This window comes from Pagrus pagrus (assembly GCF_965226575.1).
Source record: "Pagrus pagrus genome assembly, chromosome: 9".
Taxonomy (NCBI): Eukaryota; Metazoa; Chordata; class Actinopteri; order Spariformes; family Sparidae; genus Pagrus; species Pagrus pagrus.
In genome coordinates this window covers 14,815,739-14,833,287 of record NC_140193.1, presented here as the reverse complement: position 1 = coordinate 14,833,287, position 17,549 = coordinate 14,815,739, and the positions used below count along the sequence as shown (strand labels likewise).

Genomic DNA, 17,549 nt, shown 5'->3' with positions numbered 1-17,549 from the left:
ATATATGCTACTTCCGGTTAGCATGTCAGAGCCCGGATAGCTCAGTCGGTAGAGCATCAGACTTTTAATCTGAGGGTCCAGGGTTCAAGTCCCTGTTCGGGCGGTAGTATTTTTCTCTTTTGACAACGTATTGTAGATGAGAATATGTTATGAACACGTAGGTTTTGCATGAGTTACGTATCAGCTGAAATTAGCAGCGCAACACAGCAGGTCAACTGTAGTTAATCTTAGCTTCAGTAGGGAGAAAACAGCACTCCTGGTGAATGTGTGAGACACCTAAAGCCTAAAATTGCCCTAAACCTGTGCCAAACATTTAACCGTTCAATTTAAAACTACTCATTGAAGTGGAGCTGTTATTACACACAGTGAGAACCTCACATTAGCCTGCTGTTGGAGATGTTGTTTATGAAAGAATCAAACTAATTTGGGGATTAAACTCACTCACAAACAAATAACAGTAACCCTGTCATTTACCTGAGATGATCATGGGTATTATCTCGGGACAGTGATTGGGGACACCTATAAAGCCAGCCGTTAGTGCAGGTAAAATGGCAACACTGAAGACATACCTGACTGGCAAAGATGGAGCGGATTATCCTCTTGTGCGTGGTTTGCACCTGTCTCTCGGCTGTAGATGCTCAGGTAAATATGAATGGGATTGGAGTGGGATTTTGACAAGTTCAACAACAGAATTGCCAACAACTTTGTCTGTCTTTTCTTGCAGAAATTCTTCATCAGCCCAAAATGGGGTCCCATTGGCTACAAAGGTAAATATACTTTGAATTTGATCTAAATGTTAATGAAAATGTGACAACTGTAAAAATGCACTCGCTGACTAAAACTCTTGTTTTCTTAAGAACGTGAAGCGCACGGTGATGGTACAGCAATGGACGCGATCATTAAAGCCAATGAGTTCCATGGTAAATTGCACACTGTTTAATTGGATTATTAAGCATTTTACGCAACAAATGAGCTGGTGCTGTTAATTTTCCCTGATTTCTGTGTCAGTTACTGGAATCATAGACGGCACCACCAGTCTCAGAGAGGGAGACATTGCCGTTACTGCTGGAAAGCGCTCCAAAGTCTGCTTCGCCCGTAGCTGCCTCTGGTCTAAGTCAGTGGACGGACATGTCTATGTTGCATACAGACTCTCACCTGACTACAGTAAGTGTGAATACATGCAATACATTGCGGTCGGATGCTTTTTTGAGATTCAGCAACTTTGCATGTGATGATTTATGAATGGTCTGTTCCTCGTCTAAACAGCTGAAATGGAGATAAAGATGATAAAAAAAGGGATGGAAAACGTCGAGAAAGGTACCTGTGTGAAATTTGTTGCTCGGACTCACGAGCGAGACTTCATCGACATCCAGCCAAAGTCTGGGTGAGAGCATTTGTTTTAAAGTATTACTCCTTCTGCAAAATGTTTGTCTGTGTGGAGCAGATGTGAGATGCAGACTTGAGCATTTTTCTCTAGAAATACGAGTTGAATTTCAATGGATAAACCTTCAATTATCAATGATCCAGGTGTTGGTCCTACCTTGGTGCGCGTGGTGGAAGACAGACCGTGTCTCTCCAGACTCCTGACTGTCTCCGGGTTGGAGTGATCGCCCATGAGTTCATGCACGTCCTGGGCTTTGTGCACGAGCAGTCCCGCTTTGACCGGGACAACTATGTCACCATCATGTGGCCAAACATTTGGAGGGGTAATTTCAAAGGGGCGGGAAGGGGGGGGTGGCATTGAGGGAGTGAGATCTCCACAAACGGTAAACTAAAGAATATTTATAATTAACTGTGTTTATACGGCAAAGATGTCTATATATCAAAATTATTGCTCACAAATAATAACTGTGAGTGTTTTCTACTTTCCAACAGATCGGTTGAGGAACTTTGAGAAATTCAAGACAGATAATCTGGACCTGCCATATGACTACGGCTCAATCATGCACTTCGGGATGTAAGTAATAATTTGATGGAGCCGAGTTCACTCTATATAATATAATGTGGTATAATGTGGCGTATAATGTGTTTATTTTTAGGTATGCCTACTCTCAGGACGGACAGCCAACCATCATTCCTAAGAACAGCCAGAACATAAAGCTGGGCCAGTCGTCATCTCTGAGCCGCATCGACAAGCTGAAAATCAACAAGCTTTATAACTGTGGTCAGTACCAAACATCCTGAACCAACCTCCGTTACTTCAGAGCTCGCATTGTCAAACGTTTGATTTCTCTCTGTCTCTCTCTGCAGGTGACGCCGATGATAACTGACCAAACTGAACTGAGGTGTAGCAGGAATGTACTGAAAGCTAATGTAACAATAAACTGATGTTTAATCATGCAGACAATTTCAATAAAGTTTGATTCAAGCTTTCTATCAGCATTTCTTCCGTGTGCTTTCAATCCTGTGTGTTTCAACAAGGTCATGCAGCTGATTTTGAGAAGGTTGACAAAAGGAAGCAGGACTTTGGAAAGAAAAAAATGTAGGCATCCAGGTGTCCTTCTTCACCAAATAAATACAGCACGAGTTCTTTCATGAATCAGCAAGAGAGGACTTGAATTTCAGACAGTGTAATCATACTTGCACACGTGTTCGTACATAACACTCCTGTAAAATGAGGCTTTTGAAGATTTAAAGGATGGGTTGTGTCGTATTATTAAACAAGAAATGCAGGAGAAATAGTTGTAAGTATGTTTTAGAAAGAGGAAAAAACTTACCTGGGTCAAGAACCAGTCTGTTTCAATGACAAGATTTGAATGTATCCATCCTGGAACGACGCAGCTTTAACTCAGATACAGAAATGTTAACCACGGAGGAAAGTGCCAACACACGGGATTCTTCCCTCAGCCCTTCAAATTGGCCCCTTGATCAGAAATCGAAATAATATTTGGAGAAGGATAAGATTTTGTTTTTATATATTTACCTATGTGACTAAATGATCGTTGCCAAGACAGTTATCAACTGATAGTTCATCACAAAATCACCGGTTGCCGGTACAGTCAGACACAAATTGCCGGTCTGTTGAACTGGGTGGACGGTTATTCTCCTGGTAGCAACTGCTGAGTTAAAAAAAAAAACACCTTAAGTGTCTAATTTCTGAAAGTGCTGAATCTCAGCATGCGCTACAGTAAGTACAGGGCACCAGTGAAGGTCAACATCAGGACCACCTGTTATGGATCAGCAGTGGACTTGAGTAAATTACACACAGTGGATGATGAGGGGTCTTAATCGTGCTTCATCATAGAATATGCGCCCAATCAGTTGAGAGCAGAGGAGGAGGAGTGGGTATATAGATTCAGAGGAGGTGAGGAGTTCATTCAGCTCTTGCGTTGGAGTACTGCCGACCGAAACACAACAATGAATTCTACGTTGATCCTTCTGGGTGTCTTGTTTGGTTTGCTGACGCAGGCGTATGCTCTTCCCGTTAAGGTCGGTATCAAGAGATTTTCAGGCAAATGCCCCCCTTTTTTTTTTTGACTCCTGTCATGCTTTGCAACCAAAAATGTTGTTGTAATGTTACTTTTCATTACAGAATGCTACTGAAGTGCATGAGGGAAAGGTGAGGTTGAAAAGGAAATTCTCAGGTAAAGTTACTTTTATATTCAACTATGACTTAACCGGTGTTGTATAATGTACATAGAGGCCACACTTGTGTAAAAGTAAAGATATCATATTAAAAAAGTTTTTAAAAAAGTACAAGTAAAGGTAAACTATTCATATTACCATGTATGCAAACTGTACAATGGGTTGATTGATTATTGGACTAAATAATAAGTGTTTTTTTTTAACCAATTGTTGATAAAATCCATTTTAAAATGTGCTTCTTTGGCTCTGATGCTGCGTGTAATCTGCAAAGTAACTAGGAGATGAAGTTATCAAATAAATGTAGTGGAGTAAAAAGTGCAATATTTTTCCACAAAAGGTGTAGTGGTACCCAAAAACCAACAAAATTGTACTTGAGTGAATGTACTGCACTGTACTTAAAGGAGCACAATGTAGTTCAGGAGAGGAAGGTCTTCGTTGACTGATTTTTGTTATGCCTCATAAACAAACTAAACAAACAAACTCTTTGTTTTCATGACTGAATAAACTGAATAAACAAAAACATTTCATACTGTTTTACTTTGTTTATATGTGGCGGACCCTGCCACCTTTCTAGCTTCAAACAGTGTTCTCGGGACCTTATTTTCCTTGTGATCAGCTTGTTTATTCAGTCACGGACAAAATAAATATTTCTATTGTAAATTTTAAAATTCTGAGTTTGAATTTCTTCTCCAAAACTACATAATGCCCCTTTAACGATAATTGTGATTTTGGAAAACAGAGCAAGACAATTAAATCTGTCTTTGTTTTTGTGTTCAGATGAAATAACAGACCGCGATCACATGAACGCGATGGATCAAATCCTGCTGGTCAACAGCAGTAAGTAAACTGTAAATTAAATCAAACTGAACTGATGTGAGGTAACACGTGAGCCCTGGACTCAGTTTAATGTTGTTTTCTTTTCTCATCAGAGCTGCGACAACCCAGAGGAATGTCACTGAGAGAGGGAGACATCGCCAGCTCATATATCAGGAGCGCCATCTCCTGCCCTGGAAATGCCTGTCTGTGGCCCAAATCAATCGATGGATTTGTTTATGTGCCCTACATCCTCTCTCCACTATATGGTATGAATCCACAGATGTAAAGAAGATGATGGGAGTTCAAATCTTTCTGTTTAACACATTTTTTTAAATGTATTTCTGGTAGACGACATGGACAGAATCACCATAGAGAATGGGATGCAAGACATCGCCTCTACAACATGTGTTAGATTTATTCGCCGCACTGTTGAAGGCAGCTTCCTCGATATTCAGCCAAGATATGGGTGAGTACGGCTGCTACACGTGGCTTTTTTTACTTCTCCTGTCTTGACGTTGACTGTGTTCAACCCCAAGAAAAGTTGGGATGCTGTTAAAAACATAAATTAAACTGAATTTGAATATTTGCTAAACCTCTTTAATATATACTCGATTGAAAACAGTAAAAAGACAAAATATTTTATGTTTAACTTCATTAACTTAATTGATTTTTGTAAATAGATCTTTTAATTTGATGCTAGCAGCTTGTTACAAAAGAACAGGTTTCATTGATAACAAGTACATTTAGTAGTACACTTTGAGGTAATTCTTCTTTTTACTGCGCTAAATGTATTTGATAACTTGAGTTAATAGTTACTTTGCAGATTTCACACTGCATCAGAGCCACAGCAGCACATTTATTTATTTATTTTATCGGCAATCAGATGAAAAGAAACACTGATTCTGATAATCTATCAATGCTGATAATCACCTACAGTCGGCCAATTATTGGTCGACCCATAGTATACAGTATAAACATACATGTAAATATATTTATTGTTTAGTTTTACTTGTACTTTTGATACATTAAAGTACATTCATTGCCAGAAAATTACTTTTGATTGGCATTAAATATCACATTCTTTTACTGAAGTGATATTTCAACATATCTTTTACTCAGTTGTGAGTTTTGGTGACAGTATCATGGTTGTATAAAGGATAAAGGATATTGTATTTTGTTTTCTTACACAGCGTCCCAACTCTTTCAGAATAGGAGTATTTTTTTTAAATTTGTGAATTGTGATGATGAGTCATGTCATTTCTCTTCTGCACTCCCAAAGCTGCTGGTCGTTTCTGGGGCAGACCGGAGGAAGTCAGACCCTGTCCCTGCAGACTCCTGGGTGCATGTGGTCAGGAGTCGCTGCCCACGAGTTGATGCACGCCCTCGGCTTTGTGCACGAGCAGTCTCGCTCAGACCGGGACCACTTTGTCTCAATCATATGGAAAAACATCATGCCGGGTTAGGATGAACGATCACCTCCCAACATTATGTCACTGCGTTCAGAAAGCTTTTTTCTTTTTTCTCACTAAATGACTTGTATTTCCTTCATCTTTTTATGTTTTGACAGACCAAATGCACAACTTCAGGAAACAGCTGACAAACAATCTCAACAGTCCGTATGACTACGGCTCCGTCATGCATTACGGAAGGTGAGCAGCTCTTTGAGGCGACATAATTACAGCTTTTGTTGCTGGGGTCACATTATTATTTACTTCACGTGTCTTTCATCCAGATATGCCTTCTCTGAAGACGGCGGACCAACAATAATCCCCAAACCAGATCCCTACATACCCATCGGCCAGCGAGATGGACCCAGTATGCTGGATCTTCATAAAATCAATGTCCTGTATAACTGTGGTAGGTGAACTTACAGATAAACTGACTGAAACAAAAACAACTTGATCTGACGCTCAGAATGATCGATGACCTTTTCTCTTTACTCCCGACTACAGGTGCCAACGAGTAACTGGATCTGGAGTGTTACCTTCTGGAAAATGGTTAATTATAACGTCTCGTCTCCAGTAGATTAGATGGTCAACGCTACTTTTTAGCGGTTTAGTTTTCTCTATAGGCATTTTAAATTATTGTCACAACTTCAAGGCTGTACTGTGTTCGGTCCCTTCTGAGCACTATCTACTAATCTGTGATAAAGGTGTCAAAAGGTGCAAATAAAGGGGCGAGTAAGAATTGAAAGCTGCTTTTCTTTAACATAACTCAAGTTTTAAATGGCTGCTGCTCCTCGTTAGGTCACTGCATCCAATCGCTGAATCATTTTGTTCCCGTGTCCGCCTCCTCCTCCGCTTCTGCTCACTTTAATAAAAGAAAATGCAACAGTATAAGTAATTGTTTCCTTGTGTTTGTTACACAGCGGTACGTGGACCTCCTCATACCGCTTTCAGGTGGACTATCCTTTTCTGTTCGGGTCTGTATGAGAAATGACAGATCCCTTTACATGTGATTACCCATGTGGGATGGATAATGGATGTGTCTCCATGGGGGGAAACAAAAGCAAAGTTTGTTTGTACCACTGGTCTTTGAGGTGCTTTCTTGCCCTGCCACCTTACAACCCAGTGAGCAGCAATTACAGGACTTTACACTGAACTTACTCTAACACTAAAATAAACAGCCACATCTTACCTCCAGGTATCATTACAGGCTCTAAACTGCTTAAGTAAGGCTGCAATTGAAGATGATGGGAGTGCTGACGGTGTGAACAGTGGTGGAAGATGAATCTAAGTGCATTTATTCAACTACTTAAAGTTGGTGAGGTCCACAAAACACTGTTTGTTTATATGTGGCGGACCCTGACACCCTTCAGACTACAAAGTTAAACAGTTTTATTATTCAGTAATGAAAACAAATCGAGTTTGTTTCGGCATGAAAATCAGTCAATGAAGATCTTTCTGCTCTGATTAGAATATCTTCTCCAAAACTACATAGTGCACCTTTAACTCCAGATTCGTTTTTACCAATTTTACTCGATTATTTTCATTTAATGCAACTTTAAACTTCTACTCCACTAGATTTCAGAGACAAATATCGTACTTTTACCCCACTACATGTGTCCGACAGCTGTAGTTACTCTTGACTTGTTGAATTGCAAGTTTTTGCACCTTTCCAGTCCAGCGAAAAGCCACGTATCTTGAAATGGTGATGATTTAAGTGCAAGTTTATCTGATACCTGCATGGGTTGAGATATCTTCTACTTCTTAAGCTGGATAAACCATTTCAAAAACCGTCATGGATAAGCTGGAAAATGCATCGTCTCAAGGCTGAAAACAGGCTGTTTCTCTGAACTCATGAAAGGTTGACTTATGATGATTTAATAGAATACAATGCATAGATTTAACCACCCAACAGTGTGTAAAGTAGTTTAAATAAGCTTGACCTGAGATATCTCCAGCAACTGTCCTTTAATGCATCTCAGACTGTTGCTGCTGCAGCTGCTTTCATTTTGTTTTGAGGAGTGCTTCGAGCATCATTCAGGAATCTAGAGTAACTCATAAGTGTGTTATTATGATCACCATGTGCCCCCCCAGCACCATGCTCTCCCAGTGTATCTATACCCAGTGAAGGCTTGAGGGAGGGGGAGCTGTCAGCGTCCACAGCTGCTGCTGCTGCTGCACACTGACACCTTAGCATAGACACAAATGCTGTAGTTAGCTTGTAGCTAGCTGGCATAAAAATCTATCACTTTAAACGTAGAAATGAGTGATAGCGGCAAAGGTTACGGCGAGCGGGTACGTTTGAGCCTTGTGCATGTTTTGATATAATTAAATTTTTAGTGAGCTAACGTAGAAATGATTTGGCGACATGGAACAGAAATGCTAACGCTAACAGTGGTGTTGGCTGAAGCTGGGTAGCTAACGTTAGCACTCGAAATCAGTTACTGGATTTTCTTTTCGCGGTTATTTCGTGAAACATTAAAATGTCGTCTAAAATCTCGATTCGCTATTATTTGATAACTTAAAATGAGCCTCATGCAGTCTAAGCTAAATTAAGTATCATCATCTGCTAAGGCCTTAGGTAGCTAGCTGACTGATGCTAGCTAGGCCTCAGGCCTTGACTACGAAAAAATGCACTGCAGAGACTGAAGTCGATGCTAACTTTAACCACCCAGCTTGCAAACACAGTAATTAAAACCCATGTTAATAATGAATATTAATTTTTGAATGTGTATTTTTGTGCATTTATTATCATTATTTAGCTTTTAAAAGCAGCCAGACATGTTAAACACCTTGAATGTAATTTAACACTGTGCAGAAGTCTTAAGGAAAGTCGTTTCTTTGTCGACATTAGGTTATCTTATTGTTTAAGGTGTCACATTTTTAATTTAGTCATTGTAAAAAAAAAAGTGATAAGCTGCATATGGACACATTATGCACATTAGACCAGCTCTGGATTGTGTGAATGATGTGACTTTACATTGATCTAAGTGTCATCATGACTCCTCATGCTGGGCGCAGTGATTTGTGTCAGTCAAGTGACATAATGGTGTTAAACACTATAACCACAGAAATTCACCACAAACGGCCTCAAGATGTCTCCTTCGTTTGCATCAACTTGCACGTTAGCCTTATACCTTGCCAACACAGTGATATTACACAGCAGGTAGCAGTACGCCATGTTAACATGTGAGATCATGACCCTCTGTTCGTGGGCTGAGCAGTGTGCACATTTTATAAAACAGTACAGTACAATCCCATATTTACTGTTCTCTGCAAGTCTACATGCAGCCTGCACAGCACTGTAATGTCTCACATGTCTGTGCATACTGACCTGCTGCTGTCTTCTCAGTGTTTTAATGATTCACAGGCTCAGGAGGAGAATATGTAAAAGGGCAAAGACATATTTGCTTTAGTTAATGTCTGAGAACAGATTGGTTTGGAGCAACACTTTCGAGGACACTGCAACGATTCAGAACAAAGGGGAGAGTCTCTAGTGAACACGTTTCTATATAGACACTGTTGACAGTTGACTATCAGTATGCACAGACTGGCTTAACAACATTTTTTGCAAACCGGCTTTAGAGTGCTCATCCAAAACAAATGTCTCGTGGTTGCATCGCCTCGAGCGACAGCCTTCCTCGTCATGATTTAGTTGATCACAGTGAAGTGTATGGAGGCAGTTTGTCTAATGGATCAGAGTAAAACTGCATCTAGTATACACCACTCACATTTAGTCAGGGATATTGGTATGTGGGTGCATATATGCATGCGTATGGATGTGCAATAAAAGTCAAATGAAACGTGTCGCATGAAAACACAAAATAAAAGTTTACATGTCACAGAATAAACAATCAAGAGAAACACTATAATATCCCTAACTGATTGTGAACAGTGTATATGGAGGCAGTTTGCTGAATAGATTAGAGTAAAACTGCATCTTATGATCAATCAAAACATTTTGGAAAATTCGGATTTCACATATCTGACACCCATCACTTTTTAAAATGGGATAAACCATTAAACTAGTATAAATGTTTGCATGTGTGAAAACGGTTTCTCTGTGAAGAATGGCATCTTGTATATCTGCAGTTTATGCACTCAGGATTATATCCCAAGGTTTCATTTCATGCAAGTCAATGCAAATGAGTGGCAGAGGCATCTTGAGGTCATTTTATCTACTTTTAGTCAAGATTCATGGCATTTAAATTAATCTTGAGTAGGTATTATTCACATTCAGTGTTTTGATATACACTTTCATGCCTTAGAGGCCACTTAACAGAAATTATGTCAACAGGCCTCTTAAAAGAAGGAAAACGGCGTATAAAAAATGAAGAGTATTCATATAATCAGTGCTCATATTATTCTTTACTGTCTTGAGAATGTGTGTAGGATAATATTGTTCGTTCTAGATGAATGTGTGTTCATCTATTTTAAAGATTTGGCAGCAGTTTTCAAAATGAATACGCCTTCCTTTATTAATGTTCACATCCAAGATGCTTCGTGCGATCCAAACCGAAAGTGGCAGATAGGACATAACAGTGAATCTTAAACCACTGAAAGTGAAATATTTATGGCACTAACATTTAAGATTTGTATTATGTTTTCTTAAACATTCCCATGCATGTCATAAGATCGTAATAACACATTAAAATTGAATGAGGGTGCAGTTTCAATTGTAGTCATATATTCTTCATCCTTTTCTTTTTCATAAAGGTTAAGGTTGGACGAAGAAAAAACGGAAGAAGTCTCATGTCTGCTTTATTTTCAATAATATGAAGCTCAGATGTGTGAAGCTGAAATTGTTGAATGCATGCTAAAACATGAGGAGGGAAGAAGTATGGGCAGTGTGTGAGATGGGGGAAGTAAGAAGAAGTAAGACAATTGAAGAAAGAAGAATGTGTGAAGTAATGAAGTTACAGAAATGAAGTTAAGGAAGTAATCTGGATAAGGTCACTGCGCTAAGTAACTTTCTGGTTTGTCAAATGCGTGCATGTTCTTGTCATTGAATACAACATACACATTAGATTAAATCATTACAATTTGTACACACCTTGTTTCTTTCATCATGTTGAAATTAACGTATATTGATAAATGTAATCCTCATATTGATCTCATATAACCTACATTCCTAATCCACAAAGCTCAATTTTATTCTGTACTTTTCACAGGATAGTTTTAATTCCTCACTACATACTGTATTACACTACATTACTTTGCAAATTTCTCAGTTTGATCTCCGACTAGTGCTGTTAAGAAGTGTGTTGGTGTGTGTGGTTCGTTCAGGAGTCTCGCTCTGCATCCAGGAGCGCGAGTCCACGCGACTCAGGGAAGTCAGCGAGCCGCTCTCCGGCTCGCTCCCCTGCCCGCTCAAAAGATGGCTCCCGTCACTCCCGCTCTAAATCTCGGTCTCGGTCCAGGTCAAAATCTGGGTGAGTGACGGTTTGTTTGGAGTTGCAGTGGGTTGATAAACCTCTTTGCCAGTCTGTCTCTTGAAGCAGCTAAATGTTGAATGTTTCTGTCTACACAGGTCCCATTCCCACCGCGGCTCACGCAGGCACTACAGCCGATCTCGGTCACGCTCGAGGTCCTATCGTCGCCGATCTCACAGTAGGTCCTACAGTGGAGAGCGCCGGCGCAGGAGCCACAGCCGCTCACCCATGTCCAACCGCCGCAGGCACATTGGCAACCGGGTAGGAGTTCAATTACTCCTGTAACAACAATACTGTGTTCTTCCTGCATTAAAACTGAATGTATTTATCTTTAAAAATACACCTTTTTGTTTTGACTATGAAGGACTCTTCCCATGGTTTATTACATCTGCAGGCTAATCCAGACCCAAACTGTTGCCTGGGAGTGTTTGGCCTGAGCTTGTACACCACAGAGAGAGATCTTAGGGAAGTCTTTTCTAAATACGGCCCCCTGTCGGATGTCTCGATTGTGTATGACCAGCAGTCAAGGCGATCCAGGGGCTTTGCTTTCGTTTACTTTGAGAACAAAGATGACGCTAAAGAGGTATGAGAATATGAGTTGACAAACCTGTTCTTGGAGTGTTTCCTGGGTCTGAGTAGGTCATTTATTTAAATGGTTGTTCACTGCCAGGCAAAGGAACGAGCCAACGGCATGGAGCTGGACGGACGAAGGATCAGGGTGGACTTCTCCATCACAAAAAGACCTCACACCCCAACCCCTGGAATCTACATGGGCCGCCCCACGTAGTAAGCTGACTTACGACGTATGATCTTTGTGTGTGTGTGTGTGTTTTGTAGTTACATTTTTTGATTTAACCCATCAAAGGGGAGAGTGCTCCTCTTTCAAATAGATGGCCTTATCGGACAATCAGGTCAGATTGTTTGTGCCCATTAGGAGCAAATATTGTCCTCAGTTATTTGGAAAGCAAGTTTTAAAAACAGCTACCCAAGTTTGAGAATTTAATTCAATCAATAGTCGATCTCTTGAGAACATGGACAACAAAATCATCCAATTTGTTTCCGGGGGAAAAGGTTCACTTCAGTTGGGTGCGACGTAGAGCTACGTGGTGTACTGATAATCATTTGGTTTGAGACAAAACCACTTGTAGTTTGCGTCTGACTCTCTCTCCGCCCAACCCTGCCTCACTCACAAGTTCTGCTGCAACACTGAGGGAGACTCAGCAACACTACTCTATTTTAATCAGTCTGTTAATTAGTCTACAGTGCGACACGGGCCTATATGTAGCATGCGCTAGGCAAAAATCTGTGCCAGGAATGAAATTGGCACCCGTGCAATACAGCGTTGCACCGCACTATGTGTGAGACTGTCGCTTGTTTGTGTGAGGTGAATCACAGTACATATTTAAGCTACAGAGTAGTTGCACTCTATTGTGTTACAGTAAGACAGCGCCTGCATGCAGCACAGTGAAAATACAGATAATTTATACACGAGATGATATAACACAAACAGTTAACATCAAATAGCTTTATTGGCACGACATAACAAGATACAGTATCGCCAAAACAGTACTGATAATGGATGAGAAGTACAACATAAAGAAATCTTAACGTTTACTGTGTGTGTTTTTATATTTATACATTTTGAGCAGTGTACTGAACTTAAACAGCACCAAACTATCCCATCTATATCGTCCAGGCCCGGCGCCACCAGATTGTACGAGTCACCAGCTGTAACATCACAAAAGCAGTGTTTGGTCATTCTGAATGTTTGGTTTTGAAGTAATCCAAAATTATTCCCATAAGATTACATTTTTTGTGTTACGAATTACAAAGATTGCCACGTGTGTTGTATTCAGTTACTGATTAATTCGACCCAACTCTACACAAAATTGACAAAAAACTGGTGGGAACTTCTGGAGCATCTGTCCATCAGTGGTAACTTAATTCAGCTCTGGGTGCTGTAATTCACTTCAAGTTAAATGACCAAGTCAGCTGGAAAAGAATGAATAAAATAGTGAAACATTTAATTTCGAGGCACTTTCAAAGCACTTAATGACATCTTACAGGAGCAAGTTAGAGTCGTAGCTGTGTATTTAACAAAACTGTATCATCAGATAGAAACTTCCAGGTGTGTGAGTTCGTGGAGCTCAGAGCTCAGTCAGTCAGTAAATTGAGTTGTCTTTTTAAATTGGATTGCAATTGTAAAAAAATACATTAAAACGTAATTGTAAATCTAATGAAGTAGGAAACACAAACCAAATCTCATCTTCATATTCTCTGTTGTGCAGTGGTGGAGGCGGTCCCAGTGGTCCTCGACGCTATTCACGCGACTACGACCGTGGATATGACCGCGGATACGACAGAGGCGGCTACGATCGCTATGATGACAGAGACTACTACAGATCATACAGGTGAGTGTGTCAACCTTTTCTTAGTATTCCTGCAGATTATCGTTGGGGAAGTGTTTGGCTTACTATTTGAAAACCCTCTGAAGTAAATTTAAAGTTAATTCTGTCTCGTTTCAGAAGGCGATCTCCTTCACCATACTACCGAGGGGCTTACAGGTCTCGGTCCAGGTCACGATCGTATTCTCCCCGTGAGTCCTTCTCTTAAATCAGCAAGTGTTAATAAGGCATTCAACAGGGTGATCTATGTCTGCGTTCGCCTAATGATGTTGTTTTTGTTTCACAGGTCGTTACTGAGCGTTGCTGTCGACCCTATCCTCTTTCCAAGCACACACGGGAAATGTTTCTGAGTGGTATGAGTGATTTCAGAATAGATCTTCATTCTTCTGTTTGCTATCGTTCATGAGCAGTAGATGTAAACCGAGCACAGGTGTGAAGCTGTGTCGTTGGCATGATTTAAGTGGTCCTTTCATGTTTATATTTTAAATGTACCGGCAACATCTGCCATAAGTTATATATTGATTTGTTTGTTGTTTTTTTTGTAAACTGAGTGCAAATCCATCTTTGAACAGATTAAAAGGAAGATGCATTTTTTCACATTGACTCGTGTCCTTCCTTACAGCACCTACAATACAGATGAAGGTGGATTAAAGCTGTCATCAGATCATGTTTTCCGGCATTTTTTGCTTTATAAAAAAGTGGACAGCTGGAGAGAGACAGGGAAGGCAGATGAGAGAGAGAGAGAGGAGGACATGCAGGAAAGAGCCCAGGCAGCTTTGGTAAGGACTCAGCCTCAGAGGATAAGTTCACCCAAAAATGAAATTTCAGTCATTATCTGCTCAGCCTCATGCCGATAGAAAGTCGGGTGACGTTTGGCAGTCCACAGAACATTTCTGGAGCTTCACAGCAAAACAGCATTGTAGCATTCTCTTAAACAACTGAAGTAGATGGGGACTAACTTTGAAACGTAAATAACAATAGCTTAAAAAGAAACATAAAATGACTCCATGTCTCCAGAAGCCCTGAGAGCCTACATTATTTAGACCCGCGCAGTGGAGCTTGCAACCTTTTCCCTTAATACATGGAAGATACTCTATCCGGTGAGCTACAAGGGCACCGTAAAGCATTCATCTTATCGATTAATATGTGCAAATTTCTACAGAGCTTTTGATTTCTCTAATGATAACTGTCAAATCAACAAATGATTGATTACGGCATTTCAAGTTCAAAATGTTACACTCATATAAGTCATACTTTTGTTATTATCCAGAAACAGCTTGAAATAAATTTGTTTTAATAGGATTTTTGTGCTTGAACTTGAATGGTTGTGGCTGAACTTCCAGCTAATCTAATAAATAACACCTGGGAGAATTTGTTAAGTGAGCCACATTTTCCCAGATCCAGATTTAAGATTTTCCGAACAATTCAAATCCCCTTTCTGTCTATCGTCAGCCCTGAAATGTCCTAACCAGAAGCTATAAATTTGTTATTGAGACACCGCTGCGTTTCAGTGTAATAGGCATGACTTTAAACTAGTCTGGGCAAATTTATGAGGATGACTAATCAATGAGTAAATGCAGCTAAAGAAGTCACGTTAATCTCACCAAGTATACTGTGTACACTACCAACAGACCTGCCGAGCTGCATCTGGCTGTCCAACATCTACCCCTACTGGTCAGAGCAGTGTCCAAACTGCATCCAGCATCCATGATGGACAGCACAGTACAAAACTGGATTGTAGGAGTCTTATTATATTTATTGAAGTTCTACATTTTTACCAGTGATGGGGGGGGAAAATGAAATTTTCAAATTAAAGACGAGAATTAAAAACAGGCTGTTTTCTTATTTAATGGGTTAATCACTTAAATTATATAGAAAATGAAAGATTTAACACTAGAGGGATCAAACAAATAGTTTTTGTCGTATCTGTCCAGGTTGGAAATACGTAATAAGATTCCTCATTTTCCCTTCATACAAAGTAGGTGAATGGATTTTGAAAATTATGTTTTTTAGGCAATTTGAGTGAACTTGTCCTTTAAATGAAAGTATATTAGTATTAGCAATTAACAAGTATTTGCTTCCTGTTTCTTCGCTTATTAACTTTCATCTGAAGTAGTCGCAATAAAAGAAACCATAAAAGGAAACAATCATTTAAACTGCCAGTTCCTTTGGTTTATTGCACAACATAACAGAGGAACGGATGGACCTTTGAGACAAGATAGATATTAATAGGAACGTGTTACACTGTTGTTGTTCTGCGTTTTGTCCCACAGGGACACAACCAGGAACTTGTACTGAGGACATAAATTGTAATTTTCATTAAATTTTAATCGTAGTTTCCATTAATTCATTTTACCTTTTGGTTTCATTTATGGGTTTTTCCAATCCTATGTTTTGTAAATCAGCATTTACATAGACTAATAATTAATAATCTAACATAAGCAGTAAAGGTATTTAAAATTAATACAGTAAATAAGATAGATCAGGTACTAAGCTACGTATTTTCCCGTGTTCAAGCAGAGAGGAATACCAATGAAAGACAGCCCTCACACAGCGGACCACACCTGGAAACTGAATGAGTAGATACATTTCCCTCTTCTGCCATTGGTCTACATGCATGTGCATGTTGTTTGTTTTGGTCGGCGGCTCGCTCTGCGTGCCCCAAATGTCACATCCCTTCCAGTTCCAGTTTAATTTTCCTTTCTCAGGGCAAACCATGTGGGTGTTTGCATGATTTGTCAGCGGTGACCTAATTGAGCAGAACATGTTAACAGGAAAGGATGCGTTGTGTTCATCCGCTTAGAAACGGAAAAAATGTAAAATGCTACTGCTATTTAAATCCAAAGGTACATTAGGAAAACTTGCATGTACAACAAAATTGTACTTAATTGTAGTTATTAAATGATTGTATTTAGTTACTTCCCACTGCAGCTTAAGCTCCATTCACAGAAGAAGACCATGATACACAGTCAAAGGCTCTGGAAGGCTAGTAATTTGAGTTTTTGAATATATTTTGTTAAACTTATGGCTCCTAAATGTCCAGAATTATTTCTCATGCTCAAATGTTTGTGTTTTTTAAAGCCTTCTATTTTGTATCATTAAAGCAGTGTTGTAAAAATAACCCAAAAGTGACAAATACAACAGTAAAGTCTTAAGACTGAGTCTAAAGTCAGGAAAGTATCTGATATAAAATGTACTTAAAGGACAAATTCACTCCAAAATTATAATTCAGTCATTATGTGCTCACCCTAATGTGGGTCTGGTGAAGTTTCTCAGGTCTTCAAGAGACTTGAATTGCGCTGGACAACAGTAAAGAGCCATTAAAAAAATACTCTGTTTTTTTTTTTACGTTTTAAAACAAGTCCCCGTCTACTTCGGTTGTTTAGGACAAAGCTTTGACGCTGTTTTGTGGCCTACAAAAACTTCACCTGACTTCAACCACTAGCATGAGATTAAGTAGATAACGACTGAATTTTCATTTTTTGGTGAATTTATCCTTTAATTCACAATCTATAGATTCACTCTCAAGAGTTGTAAAAATGAGTAAATAACTGATTTAGTGCTACACTTGAAATGAATGGGCCATTGATTTGAACTCTGAATGAGTCTCAGCTGGCAGCCTGCAACAACTGTGTTAGCATGTCATCAGGAAAGTAACCAAAGAGCTGTTTTGTAAATAGGCCACAGCTTGGACATTCCTCTGTCCACACACACACACACACACACACACACACACACACACACACACTCACACTGACGTAAACAAGGAGAGGAATGGTCACTCCTGCTGCTGGCACTCTCTTCACTACAGTAGGGTGGCAGTAATGTTCCAAGGCACAGGCGAGTCACATGTAGAAACACTCAAG

The 17,549-nt window shown here is 39.7% G+C and overlaps 3 protein-coding genes across 6 annotated transcripts in view; all 3 read left to right on the top strand.

Annotated features, from left to right (window-relative positions):
• Positions 1–84: 84 nt before the first annotated feature.
• LOC311262916 (uncharacterized protein) lies at positions 85–6,404 on the top strand. The gene is made up of 17 exons (XM_084362666.1): positions 85–642; positions 725–767; positions 858–920; positions 1,009–1,164; positions 1,267–1,384; positions 1,528–1,706; positions 1,876–1,957; positions 2,040–2,164; positions 3,245–3,429; positions 3,533–3,584; positions 4,363–4,422; positions 4,515–4,667; positions 4,750–4,867; positions 5,681–5,859; positions 5,969–6,050; positions 6,134–6,258; positions 6,354–6,404. Exons 1-17 carry the CDS (start codon positions 583–585, stop codon positions 6,365–6,367), a joined length of 1,794 nt encoding a protein of 597 aa, XP_084218792.1. The 5' UTR covers positions 85–582; the 3' UTR covers positions 6,368–6,404.
• Positions 6,405–7,878: 1,474 nt separating this feature from the next.
• On the top strand, positions 7,879–14,280 carry tra2b (transformer 2 beta homolog). Of its 3 annotated transcripts, none has more exons than XM_084363052.1 (8): positions 7,879–8,141; positions 11,133–11,278; positions 11,377–11,539; positions 11,643–11,861; positions 11,949–12,064; positions 13,567–13,689; positions 13,807–13,874; positions 13,970–14,280. In XM_084363052.1, the coding sequence occupies exons 1-8, from the start codon at positions 8,109–8,111 to the stop codon at positions 13,978–13,980; spliced, it is 879 nt and encodes a 292-aa protein (XP_084219178.1). In that variant the 5' UTR covers positions 7,879–8,108; the 3' UTR covers positions 13,981–14,280. The 3 variants fall into 3 exon arrangements, with proteins under 3 accessions (XP_084219178.1, XP_084219177.1, XP_084219179.1); XM_084363051.1 differs by having other exon boundaries at positions 7,881–8,141; positions 13,804–13,874; XM_084363053.1 differs by having other exon boundaries at positions 7,883–8,141; positions 11,673–11,861; positions 13,804–13,874.
• Positions 13,970–17,549, top strand: part of igf2bp2a (insulin-like growth factor 2 mRNA binding protein 2a) — a 68,709-nt gene continuing 65,129 nt past the window's right edge. The window contains exons 1-3 of one of the 2 annotated variants that reach the window (XM_084363048.1): positions 13,970–14,036; positions 14,306–14,462; positions 15,315–15,420. In XM_084363048.1, coding sequence (XP_084219174.1) covers positions 15,391–15,420 — 30 coding nt within the window. In that variant the 5' untranslated portion in view covers positions 13,970–14,036; positions 14,306–14,462; positions 15,315–15,390. The remainder of the gene's footprint in view (positions 14,037–14,305; positions 14,463–15,314; positions 15,421–17,549) is intronic. The other variant, XM_084363049.1, reaches the window with a different exon arrangement.

Coding starts and splice junctions, on each gene's coding strand:
- LOC311262916 (XM_084362666.1), top strand. CDS start 583: ATGGAGCGGATTATCCTCTTGTGCGTGGTTTGCACCTGTCTCTCGGCT. Junction 768..857: donor GGGTCCCATTGGCTACAAAG/GTAAATATACTT, acceptor TGTTTTCTTAAG/AACGTGAAGCGCACGGTGAT. Junction 3,585..4,362: donor GTTGAAAAGGAAATTCTCAG/GTAAAGTTACTT, acceptor TTTTGTGTTCAG/ATGAAATAACAGACCGCGAT.
- tra2b (XM_084363051.1), top strand. CDS start 8,109: ATGAGTGATAGCGGCAAAGGTTACGGCGAGCGG. Junction 11,279..11,376: donor CGGTCCAGGTCAAAATCTGG/GTGAGTGACGGT, acceptor CTGTCTACACAG/GTCCCATTCCCACCGCGGCT. Junction 11,540..11,642: donor GCAGGCACATTGGCAACCGG/GTAGGAGTTCAA, acceptor TTGACTATGAAG/GACTCTTCCCATGGTTTATT.